Genomic DNA, 14,029 nt, shown 5'->3' with positions numbered 1-14,029 from the left:
ATATAATTGCTCATAATCTCTTATTGTTTGTGTTTCTGCCATGTTCGTTGTGATCTCTCCTCTTTCAATCTTGTTTTTATTTATTTGGGTCCTTTCCTTTTTCTTTTTGATCAGACTCACCTGGGGTTTATCAATTTTGTTAATTCTTTCAAAGAACCAGCTTCTGGTTTCATTGATCTGTTATACTGTTTTTTTTTTGTGTGTCAATAGCATTGCTTTCTTCTCTAATCTTTATTATTTCCTGTCTTCTGCTGGTTTTGGGTTTTATTTGCTGTTCTTTTTCCAGCTCTTTACGGTATAGGGTTGGGTTGTATATCTGAGAACTTTGTTCCTTCTTTAGGAAAGCCTGGATTGCTATATACTTCTCTCTTATGACCGCCTTTGCTGTGTCCCAGAGGTTTTGGGCTGTGTTGTTATCATTTTCATTGGCTTCCATGTGCTTTTTAATTTCCTCTTTAACTTTTGGGTTAACTTCATTCTTTAGTAGGATGGTCTTTAGTCTTCAAGTATTTGTTATCTTTCCAAATTTTTTTTTGTGGTTGATACCAAGTTTCATAGTGTTGTGGTCTGAAAATACGCACAGTATGATCTTGATCTTTTTGTAATTGTTGAAGGCCGATTTATGTCCCAGTATGATCTATTTTGTAGAATGTTCCATGTGCAATGGAGAAGAATGTATTTTCTGCTGCTTTAGGATGAAATGTTCTGCATAAATCTGTTAAGTCCATCTGGTCCAGTGTGTCATTCAAAGCCATTGTTTCAATGTTGATTTTCTGTTTAGATGATGTACCATTGCTGTATGTGGGGTGTTGATGTCTCCTACTATTACGGTATTATTATCAATGAGTTTATGTTTGTGACTAATTAATTTATATATTTGAGTGCCTCCAGGTTTGGAGCATAAATGTTTATAATTGTTAGATCTTCTTGGTGGATAGACGCCTTAATTATCATATAATGCTCTTCATCCCTTGTTACAGTCTTTATTTTAAAATCTAGATGTCTGAAATAAGTATAGAAACTCTGATTTTCTTCTGGCGACCATTAGCATGATACATGCTTCTCCATCCCCTTGTTTTCAATCTAAAGGTGTCATAGGTCTAAAATGCGTCGCTTGTCTCTCTCTCTCAATAATAAATAAATAATAAATAATAAATTAAAAAAAAAATAAAATGGGTCTCTTGTAAACCACATATAGATGGATCTTATTTTTTTATCCATTCTGTTACCCTATGTGTTTTGATTGGAGTGTTTAGTCAATTGGCGTTTAGAGTGAGTACTGAAAGATATGAATTTATTGCCATTATGTTGCCTGTAGAATTGGAGTTTCTGGTGGTGTGTTCTGGTCCTTTCTAGTCTTTGTTGCTTTTGGTCTTTTGGTTTTTTTCTTTTTCTTTTTCTCTTTTTCATCTTTTCTCCCCTCAGAGAGTCCTCCTTAAAATTTCTCACAGGGCTGGTTTAGTTGTCATGAAGTCCTTTAATTTTTATTTGGGAAACTTTTAATCTCTACTTCTATTTTGAATGACAGTCTTGCTGTATAAAGAATTCTTGGCTGCATTTTTTTCCGATTCAGCACATTGAACATATCCTGCCACTCCTTTCTGCCCTGCCATGTTTCTGTGGATAGGTCTGCTGCAAACCTGATCTGTCTTCCCTTGTAGGTTGTGAACTCTTTTTCCCTTGCTGTTTTCATGATTCTTTCCTTGCCTATTTTGTGAATTTGATGATGATTGTTGATGGTCCGTTTTTATTGGATCTAATGGGAGTTCTCTGTGCTTCCTGGATTTTCATGTCTGTATCTTTCCCCGGGTTAGGAAAGTTTTCTGCTATGATTTGGTTACAAAACCCGTCTACCCTTTTTTCTCTCTCTTCATGTTCTGGGGTCCCTATGATTCTGATGTTAGTCCTTTGTAATGAGTGAGTTCTCTTAATTCTTATATCATGCTCTTTTGCCTTAATCTCCCTCTTTTTTTCTGCTTCACTATTCTCTGTAAGTTTGTCCTTTATCGCTTATTCTCTGCTCTGCCTCATCCATCCTTGCTGCCGTGGTATCCATTCAAGATTGCAGCTCAGTTGCAACATTTTTTATTTCATCCTGACTAGCTTTTATTTCTTTTATCTCCACAGAAACGGATTCTAATCTGTTTTCAGCCCCAGGTAGTATTCTTATTATCATGATTATAAATTCTGATTCAGACGTCTTGCTTGTATCTGTGTTGATTATATCCCTGGCGATCATTTTCCTGTTCTTTCTTTTGGGGTGAATTCCTTCATTTTGTCTTTTTGAAGAAAGAAAAGGAATTAATAAAGTAAAAAAAAAATTAAAACAACACAAAAAAATCAAATAAAGGATGCTAGATCCTAGACGTGTTTTGTTCTGGTTGTTGAAAGAAATTTGATAGAGGAAAAAGGGGAAGATAAGAAAAAGGGAAAAGAAAAAAGGAAAACGTTTGAAAATTTGAAAAAATGAATACAATAAAATAGAATAAAATGAAATGATGGAAGTAAATAGATTGTAAAGATTTTACAGAACAGTAAAAAATACAGTGGATAAAAATTAAAGAAAAATCTTTTAATAAAAATGGAAAGTACAAGTAAATTTTTTCTCTATGCCCAAGAATAAGAAAAGGAAAAAAAAAATTGAATGATGGCCCAGTGAACAGAATCAAATATGATTGAAATTACATCTAGTTTCCCCTAGAAGTCAAACTGTGAAGCACTTTATAGTGTGTAAGCCAAGCAGATGGAGGGACTTGTGGTCCTCAAGAGTGAGGTTGTCCCAGTTGGGTGGGGCTTAGTGTAACAGCTCCATTTTCCACTAGGTGGCACTGCTTAGCTTACTGCATTGATTTTTGTGGCATGTATAGGCATGTATGTGCCTGCATGGGACGGACAAAGATGGTGTCACCTAGCTACCCATGCTCTAGTATCAGAGCTCTGTGGTCTCCCCGACTGGCAATCAAGTACCCCTCCTTTGTTTCTTGCTTCCATCCACTCTATGCTTTTACACTGTCTGTGACCAAGCTTTCAGGCTGCCAGGTGGTACCTTCCTCCTGAGTTGTATCTCAGGTGCGTCTGTGTTTCCCAACCCTTCACTTCTGAGAGACTGTAGCTTTTACCTGTTCTGACTCTCTAGGGGAGGGTCTCATGGAAATGTGGCTGGGTGACAGCCCACCCCCAGGAATGTTCGCAAGACCGTGTTGCTGCCGATGCCCAGAGACTGTGGCAGTGCGCCAGTCCACCCCAGAAGTAGTGTGATTGTGTAGCAGCAGCGTTTCAGGGATTATGGCAAATCACAACACACATCTGGTGCCAGGCTTCACCCTTAACATCCTCGCTCCAACACCAGTGAATGTGGCTGTTCTTCAGGGTCTGCTGGGACCTTTGCCTGTGGCGGGTTGGAGGTGGGGGGCACACTCCCTCCACCAAATGCCCTCCCAGCAGGGGAAATGTCTCCCTCCATGTGGCCCGAGGACCCCGAGGACCCCAAGGACCTTGCTGTCTGCTCCCAGGGATTTGCCTTTCCCACCAGAGCACTGCCAGGTATCAATCTGTGGAGTTTCAGACTCTACACCCCCCCCTGTTTATAGTGACTTAATGGAATTTAAACTCTCTTCTTTCTCCTTTCTTCCTTTTTTGTTCAGTCCCTGTGGCTGTTTCCACTCTTCCTTTTTCTCTCCAGCTGCTTTTGCCGGGGGAGGAGTGCTTTTCCTGTACTCTCTCCCCTGTCTCCTTCCTCTCTCTGCAAGCAAAAACAGCTCTCTGCCCTCCACGGCTTCTCTCTCTCGCTCAGTTCACCTCTCTGTGCCATGTTTCTGCCGAGTTCTGTCGTTCAGGTTGTGCAGGTTGTTGTGTTAATCCTCAAATCAGTTTTCTAGGTGCTTAGTGTTGATCTGCCTGCATTTCAGGGACGAGAGATTTAAAAAAACCTTCCATGCTGTTCCTGTTCCGCCATGTTGGCCCTTCTCCCAGACTGGTTTTCAAAATGGACATAACATTTTGCATTCTTTCCAACAGTGTGTGTGGGTTTCAACTTTTCCACATCCTTGTCAACACCTGTTACTGTGTCTTTTTGATTATAGCCATCCAAAGTGGGCGTGGAGTGGTATTTCATTGTGGTTTTGATTTGCAATTCCTGGATTAAGCTAATGATGTTGAGCATCTTTTCACATATTTATTGGTAATTTGCGTATCTTCTTTGGAGAAATGTCTATTCAGGGCCTTTTTTTTTTTTTTTTTTTTTTTTTAATTAAAGTGGTTTAAAACAACAAAGATTAATTATCTCATAGTTTCTGTGGGCTAAGAATGTAGGTACAGCTTTCCTGTGTCCTATGGCTCAGGGACTCTCCCAGGGTTGCAATCAAGATGTCAGCCTGTGCCATGGTCTCATGTGAAGATCAACTAAGGAAGCATCCAGTCTAACCTCACTTATGTGGTTGTTGGCAGGATTCATTTCTTTTTGGGTTTTTGTACTGAGGGCCTCAGTTTCTTGCATACTGTTTCCCAGACACCACCCTCAGTTCCTTGCCAGGGTGGAACAGAGCAGTTTGGAACATGGCAGCTGACTTCTGTCTGTGAAGCAAGTGAGTGAAAGCAAGAAAGAGCAAGGTGAAATCACTGTATTTTTGTAACTTAATATCGGAAATAAACATCCCAACATTCTCTTCATAAAGCAAGTCATAAAGTCTGGTCCACCATATTCAAAGGAAAGGATTATATAGGACATGAATATTGGGAATTGGAAGATTTTTGGCAGTTTGGGTTGACATAACAAAAATACCATAGACTGGGTGGTTTCAATAACAGAAATTTATTTCTCACAGTTCTGGAGGCCGAGAAACCTGAGATCAGTATGTCAGCAAGGTTGGATTCTGGTGAGGACCTTCATGCTGAATTGTAGATGACTAACATCTTACTGTCCCTTTCTTGAAGGAGAGAGCAAGCTCTAGTTTTTCTCTTCTTAAAAAGGACACTAATCCCATCATGGAGCTCTACCCTTATGATGTCATCTAAACCTAATTACTTCCCAAAGATCTCAGCTCCTAATATCATCCCTATGGTCTTAGAGTTTCAATGTGTGAATTTGGGGAGAACACAGTTTGTAACAGCTGTCTGTCACAAATATGCTTTTGTTCACATTTTAATTGAGAGATATTTGGCTTTTTATTACAGAGTTGTATGAGTTCTCTATATACAGAATGAGGGCCCCTTATGAAATATATGATTTGCAAGTATTTTCTCTCATTCTGTGGATTGTCTGTGCTTTCTTGATGGTTATGTTTTGCAGTGCAGAATTTTAAGTTTTGATGTAGCCAATTTATCTTTTTGTTGAATGTGTTTATGGCAGTAGATATTAAAGAAACCATTACCAAATCCAATGTAATGAAGATTTACTCCTGTTTTCTTCTAAGAGGTTTGTTTTTTTTTTTAAATAGGTTTAGTTCTTAATTTATGTGTATGAGTTCATTTTTGTGTGTGATGTGAGTTAAGGGCTCAACTTCATTCATTTGCTTGTCGATATCTATTTGTCCCAACACCATTTATTGAGGAGGCTATCCTTTTCCCATTGTATATGTATTCCTGGCACTCTTGTCAAAAGATTACTTGACTTTTCTGCTCTCCGTTGTATTCCATTGATGTGATGTTCATCCTTATGTAAGTAAGCACCACCCTTCTTGATAACTGCCTTGGTAGTAAGTTTTAACATGGGAAAAACTTTGTTATTTTTTTTGTTTTAGCTATTCTGGGTTCCTTACATTTCCACATGAATTTTAGAATAATCTTGTTCATTTCTACAAAAACACAAAACAAACAAAAAACTCATGTAGTTGAAATTTTGATAGGGCCTTTATTAAATCTGTAGACTACATTAAAGAGTATTGTCATCTTAGCAATATTAGGTCTTCTTATCCATGTATGGGGGATGTCTTTCCATTTATTTAGGTCTTTGATTTTTTTTTTTTTAACAGTAATTTATAGTTTTCGTTATATGAGTCTTAAACTTCTTTTGTTAAATTTATACCTATGTATTTTATTCTTACCCAATTATACATGGCATCATTGTCTTAATTTTATTTCCAGATTGTTTATTGCAAGTATACATACGTGGGTTTTTTAAAATTAATTTTTTATTTTTTATTTTAAAAAGAGAGATTGGGGGAGAGGGGCTGAGGGAGAATCTCAAGCAGGTTCCAGACTCAGCATGGAGCTGGTGTGGGCTTGATCCCTTGACCCTGAGATCATGATCTGAGCCTAAATCAAGAGTCCGGACACTTAACCGATTGAGTCACCCAGGTGCCCCTACAAACATGGTTTTATAAATTGATCATGTATCCTGTAGCTTTGCTGTATTTTTTTATTAGCGCTACTAGTTTCTTTAATGGATACCTTAGGATTTTCTGTATACAAGATCATGTCATCTGCAAATGGAGATTGATTTAGTCATTCTTTTCAATCTGATGTCTCATTTCATTTTCTTGCTTGATTGCCTGGCTGAAACCTCCAGTACAATCTTGAGTAGCGGTGATGATTAAATATGTTAACCAGAGGTTTTTAGAGATGCCCTTTATGAAGCTGAGGAAGTTCCCTTCTGTTCCTGGTTTGTTGAGTGTTTTTTTATCAGAAAACTTGTTGGATTTTTATCAGATGCTTTCTTATGCTTATTGAAATAATTATGATTTTTGTTCTCTATTCTGTTAATATCGTATATTATGTTGACTGGCTTTTTAAAATCCTGAGCCAATTTACAGTTCTGGGATAAATCCTACTTTGTAATCTTTATTATGCGTTGCTCAAGGTCAGCCACAGGTGAGAGCATATCAATTCTTCTGTTGAGCCTTTGTACAATTCTGTACATGTGTGGTCTTCTAGATTCACAGGCATATGTTGGAACTTTTCAAAGCCCCTGTGGACATCTCATTTCCCAATTATTCCTCTGAAATATTTTGAACACCTTCCTGTTTGACCTGTTATTGTCTCCCCAGGCAGCAGAGATGTTACAACAATTGACACTGATTATTTTTGAAAAATGCCTGGGGTAGGTGTGGATGTGGGTGGGAGGAGGAATATGCAGTACTCAGTGGGTTACTTTTGAGGTCAGATAAGAAAAAACCCTGAGGGTCCCCTGGGCGGCTCAGTCAGTTAAGCATCCGACTCTTGGGTTCTGATCTCATGGTCTCCTGAGTTCAAGCCCCATGTCAGGCTCTGTGCTGACAGCATGGAGCCCGTTTGGGATTCATATTCACCACCCCCCCCCCCCCCCCATCTCTCTGGCCCTCTCCCACTCATGCTGTCTCTGTTTCTCTCAAAATAGGTAAATAAACTTAAAAAAACAAACAAACAAGCATGCCTGTGAGTGGGGTTTTCCGGGGAATGGCCAGCCAGGTCATGTGATGTCAGTTACCTGGGAATTAGGCTTTGAAGTTGCTCCAGCCCCATTCTGTCAGTCTTCTACAGTGGAAGGTTAATTTCGTATAGTGCAGAGAAGACATTGATAAGAAAAATCCAAAAGCAGAGATCAGTTTAACAGCTCTTTTCTAAATTCCAGTGGAGATAATTACCCAGATTCTGGGTAGTGGCATTGGAAATGGAGGGACGTTGTCTCATCAAGAAGGATTTGGCAACTATGTTTACAGTGTAGTTATTTAATGTAACATTTGTTTACGTCTGTTGTCCAAAGTTCACTACATGTTTAGTGTAAGATATAAAAAAGCATACACACAAAAAAGACAAATTTTTAGGAAATACCTGTTACAAAAGGATTATTTTTCCTGTATTATGAACTTGTAGTGTCGTAGTGTTTCTTTTGTGAAGGTAGAGCCAGGCTATGAATTTTAAAAGCACTTCTTATAGAAGTATGTATAGTAAGTCGGTGCCATAGTACTTTAAATTTTGTAGTTAATTTTGCTCTTTTCCCCCCATTTCAGGTGGATGCACGGAGCATACCAGTGTTAGCAAAATGGCAAAACTCATATAGCATTAAAGTTGTACTTCAAGAGCTAAGACGTCTAATGATGTCCAAAGAAAATATGAAGCTTCCACAGCCACCAGAAGGACAAACATACAACAATTAATTTTAGTGGATCTCAAACTTGTCTTAAATCAACAGCCTTCTACTCATGTTAATGTCTTGATTAAATATCACAATGCAAAATACCCACACATTAAGTAAAAGAATTCCAGCTGGTAAACATGACCTGGACATTTGTAAGAATATATTTAATACATGTACACCATTATGTTTTCAGCTTACAGGAGGAAAAATGCAGCACCATTTTTTTTCTCTTGTTAAGGCACTGTCATTTAAGCATAAACCTGGAGTACTCAAAATAGAATTCAGGTTTACAAGATGAAAGCATGGAGAGAAGAGTCAGATGCTGTGGAAGCATGTGTGTTTCTGAAAAGTAAAAAAATCTCAAGAAGGAAAAACAGAAATGGCATGCTTTATCCATCTTGCTTAGCGAAAGAGCTTCAAGTTGAAATTGTCTAAAGTAGCAGGTACAATGAATCTTGTCACAAATTGTGTTAATTTTTGAAGCGGTGTGGGTGCTGACTACTAGTAGTATCAAAAATATGTTCAGGATTGTTTTGATACCTGTATTTATGATAAAAAAAATGTCGTGGGGGAGGCCGATGAGTATCTGTTAAAAGCCGTTCCTGTGTGTTACATGTAACAGACATGGTAAATATTTGTTTACAGTCTTTGTTTGACAAACCATGCATTTAAGTGAAATCAACAAAAAAAGGAAATAGGTGTATGGATATGTGATTTTGAGATTAAAGTTAGTCTTAAAATGTAAATAAAATGTGGAACGTGTCCTCAGAAACCGTGCCATTTCTATTATATTGATGTGGTATATGTACAGTACCTTGCTGAGGTAGCAAAAATTGGAATTATTGTAGCTATTCATCTATAAACACCTTTTATTATTACTCTATTTTGTATACTTCTTGTGAATTGGAATTTGCAGAGTATCTCAGAGAACAAAATACCGAATTAGTTTAATTTCTTCTTTGGAGAAGGAGGAATCCTGGCTATTATATTTTGAATTTGAGTTTACCAGAAATATTATTTAAAAATGTTTGAATTCTAGCAATTCTTATAGAATTACAGACTACAGATGATCCAAGTACACATTCCATTTTTAATTCTTTAGTTTTCTGTGACGTGTCTTCCCCTAGTGCTTTTAATACTTACTAATTGGGATTAATTGTATCCAGTTTTCACTTAATCTCCACTTGGGCAGACGCTAATTTTGACCTGAAAGTTCATTTGTGTTCTGCCTTTACCGAAATAGGCTTTAGGTCACTTTTTCATTTCAAAGCACTGGGTATGCTACTTTGTTAAAAATACTCCCTTCTTATGAATTCACTGCAGAAAATAGAAAGGTGGTCAGGTAGCAAGGACAAATTTCTCAAAGGTGTCCTGACATGTTTTTATCAGTTCATTCAAAGTTAAAGATCTGGGCTACTTTTTCTTGATCAATAATACATAAAAGTCAGTGACAGTTTGTCTAAAGTTACTAATTTCAACATGGCTATTCTTTTTCATTATCAAAAGAGGTTTAAAATGCTTTCAAATGACAGATAGAAAATATATACACACAAAATAGTGCATGTATAATTTATTAAAGTAGGTTTGAAATGAATTCTTACCTTGGAGTACATTCTTAAAAATTGTAAATGGTTGAAGATGAACTTGAATTACAATGGCATCATATGCAAGACCATTGCCAATGGTCTGAATCAGTTTAACTCCTTTTCCACTTTGAGAATGTGTCTTGTCACACATGGGGGCTAATAACCATTTGAATGCTGTTAAATAATTTATATAGTGGTGGGCTGAGAGTCTGAGTACTTGGTCACTTGTCCTTTTCCCTTTTCCCATATCCACTATTGTGAAGGGTTTCTTCTCTCAAGTATATGTTGTGTGAGTCAGCCCTAGAATGTTAATTTCCTCTGTTTTGTCTTTGGGACTGTGGATCTCTGCAGAAATCTGCATGCCAATTAGCCAGTTCCCAAAGCAGAACCCATTTTGCATGTCACAATCAAGATATACATGGCAATCTAAGACACACTGGTTGATTATGGAAGGAGCTAATGTAGAGCTGCTCTTAATTACAGTAACATTTCTAAGGCTGCATTTTTGAAGCAATTTTTCCTTTGTTTTCTAAAGTGGCTAAGGTTGTAGGAATGTGTGGTATTAAATGAACTGTAAAATTGCCTTTGAAACTTGTTTAAAAGGCTAGCAGTTGTGACCCTAGGGGGATGATCATATATTAATAAAGATTACAAAAATAAAATTCTTGTCCTGTTAGGTCAGTGTTATGCTTTAATGGTTTTAATTACTAGTTTTCAGAATTGCTGATTGTAACATTTTACTAATATTTTAAAGTAATGGCATTTATTAGGGGTTTTCAGAATTTTGAAACAAACATTTGTAAGGATAGTCAGTAGTATTTGAGTCTTCTGGGTGTAATACATAAGAAATTTATAATTTCAGATTATCCTTTTAAAAGAATTTACCACTTCAGTTTGAGTGCTTGGAGAGTATATTAGTTTCACTACATATGGTTAATTAGTCTGGATAACTTAATGGCAATTCATTGATTTAAATATTTCCCACTGAAAAATATTATTGATAAATATATGTAAAATTAATATTGTATTGAAAATTTCGAGGAGGCAGATGGAAACCATTAGCACATTATCCTTAATAGATTTGGTGTGTATGGCTTTGGGTGGTTCTGGTAGGTGCATCGTGGAATTACTTTGGTCAGAACGATGTTAACGTTTTTAGTGAGCACATGACTATGTTCTTAACGTGCATTTTAAAGACTATAGGTACTAATGATAAAGTCATGAATAATGGGATTCGGGAGGTATTTAAGGTTATTTTTCCCCTGATTTCTTTTTAGAAGTATGTTTTTTAGACGTGTAGAATCATAGTATCATTTATTGCTGGGCAGGATCTGAAAGGCACTGATTTTACTTTTCTGATAACTATCAATATAATTTTCCAGTAGCAACTTGATTTTTGGTTATTTTCACAAAAAGTTTCCAATTTTCACAATTCTGGACAGTATATGTATTTTGAATATAAAATAGAAACATAAAAAGGAATGGATGCAGTGTATTACAGAATTGGTAAGAGCATTAGCTGTTAATTCCCACCCAGTACCTTGTTTACTAACAAGCAGGAAATGTATGGAAATAAAGTATCTTTTATGCTAAAGTTAGTATGTCTTATAGAAGTTACAAAGAGTGGATGGAAATCTTACCATAGTTCACACTGAAAATGTTATTTTAAAATTATAGTGGAGCATTGAAAATAAAAGATACACCCTGAGCATTTTCTGAAGAGAAAATTTTGAAGGTATTTGATGATACAGAAAGTGACGTCAGAACCATCGTTTTGTGAAATAAGGGAGTTTGGGAAACTCCTGGGGTGAGTACATGATTAAAAAAATAATAATTGGATAGGAAGAGGTTGCCATGGTGTTTACATCCTTAGTAGGATATTCTCACCAAAAAAAAAAAAAAAAAAAAAAAAATTCCTAAGGGTCTGTTTCATCTCATTTTACATATAGTCTGTAAGAAGAACCCACAAGTTTTTTTGGCCAGTTCATTTAGGAAATCAATGATGAAAGCCAGATAGATCTCACTTTCTTAACTTAGATTTCAGTAATCATTTTTCTCTGAAGTGAGTAACTGACCAAATACCATGTAAGGTTTGTGCAGCGATCCATCTGCCAAAAGTAGACTTCTGTGAATTATTTTGTCTTGTCCTTGTTCAATAATTAGCTATGTAAGTGTATCTAGAAGTTTTGGCAGCCAAGAAATTCTGCAATAGTGAAGTTAATATTCTGCCCCCAAAGGAAGGCTAACAGTCGACACTAAGAGTCCCAGTAGTAATGAGAAACCTGTGGTCAGTAAAGAGGCAAATTATTGAGTTGAGAGTAAACACTTTTAGTTGTTCAGTGCAGTAGTTGAGTAATTTTTAAAAATACTTTTTTCAAAAATTATAAGGAATCACTATTAACACTTGAGTGTATATTTTTCATGCCATATAATTGCCTTGTTTTAAAACATTAGATAACAAGGTAATCTGGAAAATTTACAATGTTATGTGAAGTGAGGTTTTAACAGGATATCCTCATATTGTAGTAAAATTAGTTACAATCAACACGTATGGTAATTGTAAATGCTTTATTACAGGGTGGTATTTTGCAGCCTTTGTGGTTTAGCAGCCTTTACTTTAATAGAGGACCGAAAGTAGATTTTCTTCACAGTTGATAACTGACAAAGACAAATGTATTGTTTTACTCCTTTTCAAGCCAAGTAAGTAATAATGATTGTCAGATGTCCAGATTATATCTGTTATCATAAATTATCTTTCTATTGCTATAATTTAAAAAATCTAGATAAAGTGGGCAATAGACTTCTTCAATAATTGCAATACTCAAGTGAAAATAATTGAGTACACAAGAAAAGTAAAATACTTAGTTGCCTGGGTTTCTTAGTCTTTAGTAATGTATGGACTTCTTTAAGGAGAAAAATAATACTTGTGGACTCAGCATTGTTTTGAATTATTTTTGTTAAAACATTGTTTAATGCATAAAACTGTACTAATGCAAATGTTGTATATGCTCTTGGGCCTTTATAAAATTATAAAGTAAATTGCATACAACTACAGAGTAATTAAAATGTAAAATAATTTAGAATTGAGGATGTTTTATTTAATCTGCTTGAAATGTATATATTGGTGTTATCTCTTGCCTTTTTCTGTCTTTCTTTTCTTTTCTGTTTTCTTCTTTCTTCCATGTCTATACTGTGGTGTGCTGCTCGACCTCAAATTTTCTTACCTTTTTTTCTCTTGCCAGATTGCCACAGAAACATCCTTGCTATGTGATCTGACCTTTATTTGATGTAAATACAGTTCTGTATTAAGTCTATTATTCTTTTCCATAAGCCAGACAGTTTGAAAAGAACTAAAACTCCTGAGTGTACTTTGAGACCCACAGTTGTCTTAAACCTTTGATTATGAAGTATTAGAGTGATATTCACTTTGCTGTCAGTGTGGTCCTGCATAGGAAGGAAAATTATTTATGATCGGTGATGATAGATAACTTGATGTATTGATAACATTTTAATTTAGGGTAACACATTTTAATCAAGGTGTCTTCAAGCTAAATGGTGCGATCCCCAAGCTCAGTTGTACGGGTGCTGAATATGTTTATTGGTTTAGAATATAAACTGCAGTTAAAAGAGGCCCCTCCCTTTCTTTTTGACTACTCTACCATCATTCTCTGGGGAATCTTCCTTTTCACAGTCCGTGGTCACGTTTGTTCTTCTTGTGACCAATTTTGTTCTGTCCTGTTGACTGGGTGTTTCCTTTCAGCTCCTTTAGGCACTTTCAGTTTTCCCCATCATCCTGGTTGTGATCCCTTTCATCTTCTTCCTTTGACGTCAAAACTAACCATGAATTTGAAGAATACTCTTGGGAGATTGCTTCACCAGCTTGAACCACTTGTTATGGCCTCCTTCCTACCACGTGCCCTTTGTTTATCACCTCTGTTAATGTTTGTAATCCTGTTTCCTTCACCTGAATCCTCTCCTAACTTCTTTACCACTCTGATTCGTAGGTCTTTTTCTCAGCCTATCACTGTTGTCCTCCTTTGTCCTCATGTGTTGAGGTTTTTGGCTTTACCTCTGAAGCTTGATGTCCAAGCATCCAAATATGGTGGTCATGATCATCACAATAATAAATGTGTAAAGTTATTTATAAATCTATTCTTTTTTTTTTAAATTTTTTTTTTTCAACGTTTTTATTTATTTTTGGGACAGAGAGAGACAGAGCATGAACGGGGGAGGGGCAGAGAGAGAGGGAGACACAGAATCGGAAACAGGCTCCAGGCTCTGAGCCATCAGCCCAGAGCCCGACGCGGGGCTCGAACTCACGGACCGCGAGATCGTGACCTGGCTGAAGTCGGACGCTTAACCGACTGCGCCACCCAGGCGCCCCTATAAA

At 36.6% G+C, this 14,029-nt stretch overlaps 1 protein-coding gene across 3 annotated transcripts in view; it reads left to right on the top strand.

Moving 5' to 3' along the window:
• The window catches only part of UBE2V2 (ubiquitin conjugating enzyme E2 V2), a 59,546-nt gene extending 49,231 nt beyond the window's left edge, over nucleotides 1-10,315 (top strand). For all 3 annotated transcript variants that reach the window (XM_045455374.1, XM_045455377.1, XM_045455373.1), the window contains exon 4: nucleotides 7,926-10,315. In XM_045455374.1, coding sequence (XP_045311330.1) covers nucleotides 7,926-8,072 — 147 coding nt within the window. In that variant the 3' untranslated portion in view covers nucleotides 8,073-10,315. The remainder of the gene's footprint in view (nucleotides 1-7,925) is intronic.
• Nucleotides 10,316-14,029: the final 3,714 nt, after the last annotated feature.

This window comes from Leopardus geoffroyi, chromosome C3 (genome assembly GCF_018350155.1).
Source record: "Leopardus geoffroyi isolate Oge1 chromosome C3, O.geoffroyi_Oge1_pat1.0, whole genome shotgun sequence".
NCBI classification, from domain to species: Eukaryota; Metazoa; Chordata; class Mammalia; order Carnivora; family Felidae; genus Leopardus; species Leopardus geoffroyi.
The sequence above is the reverse complement of the archived record's forward strand: the minus strand, read 5'-3'. Positions and strand labels throughout refer to the sequence as shown.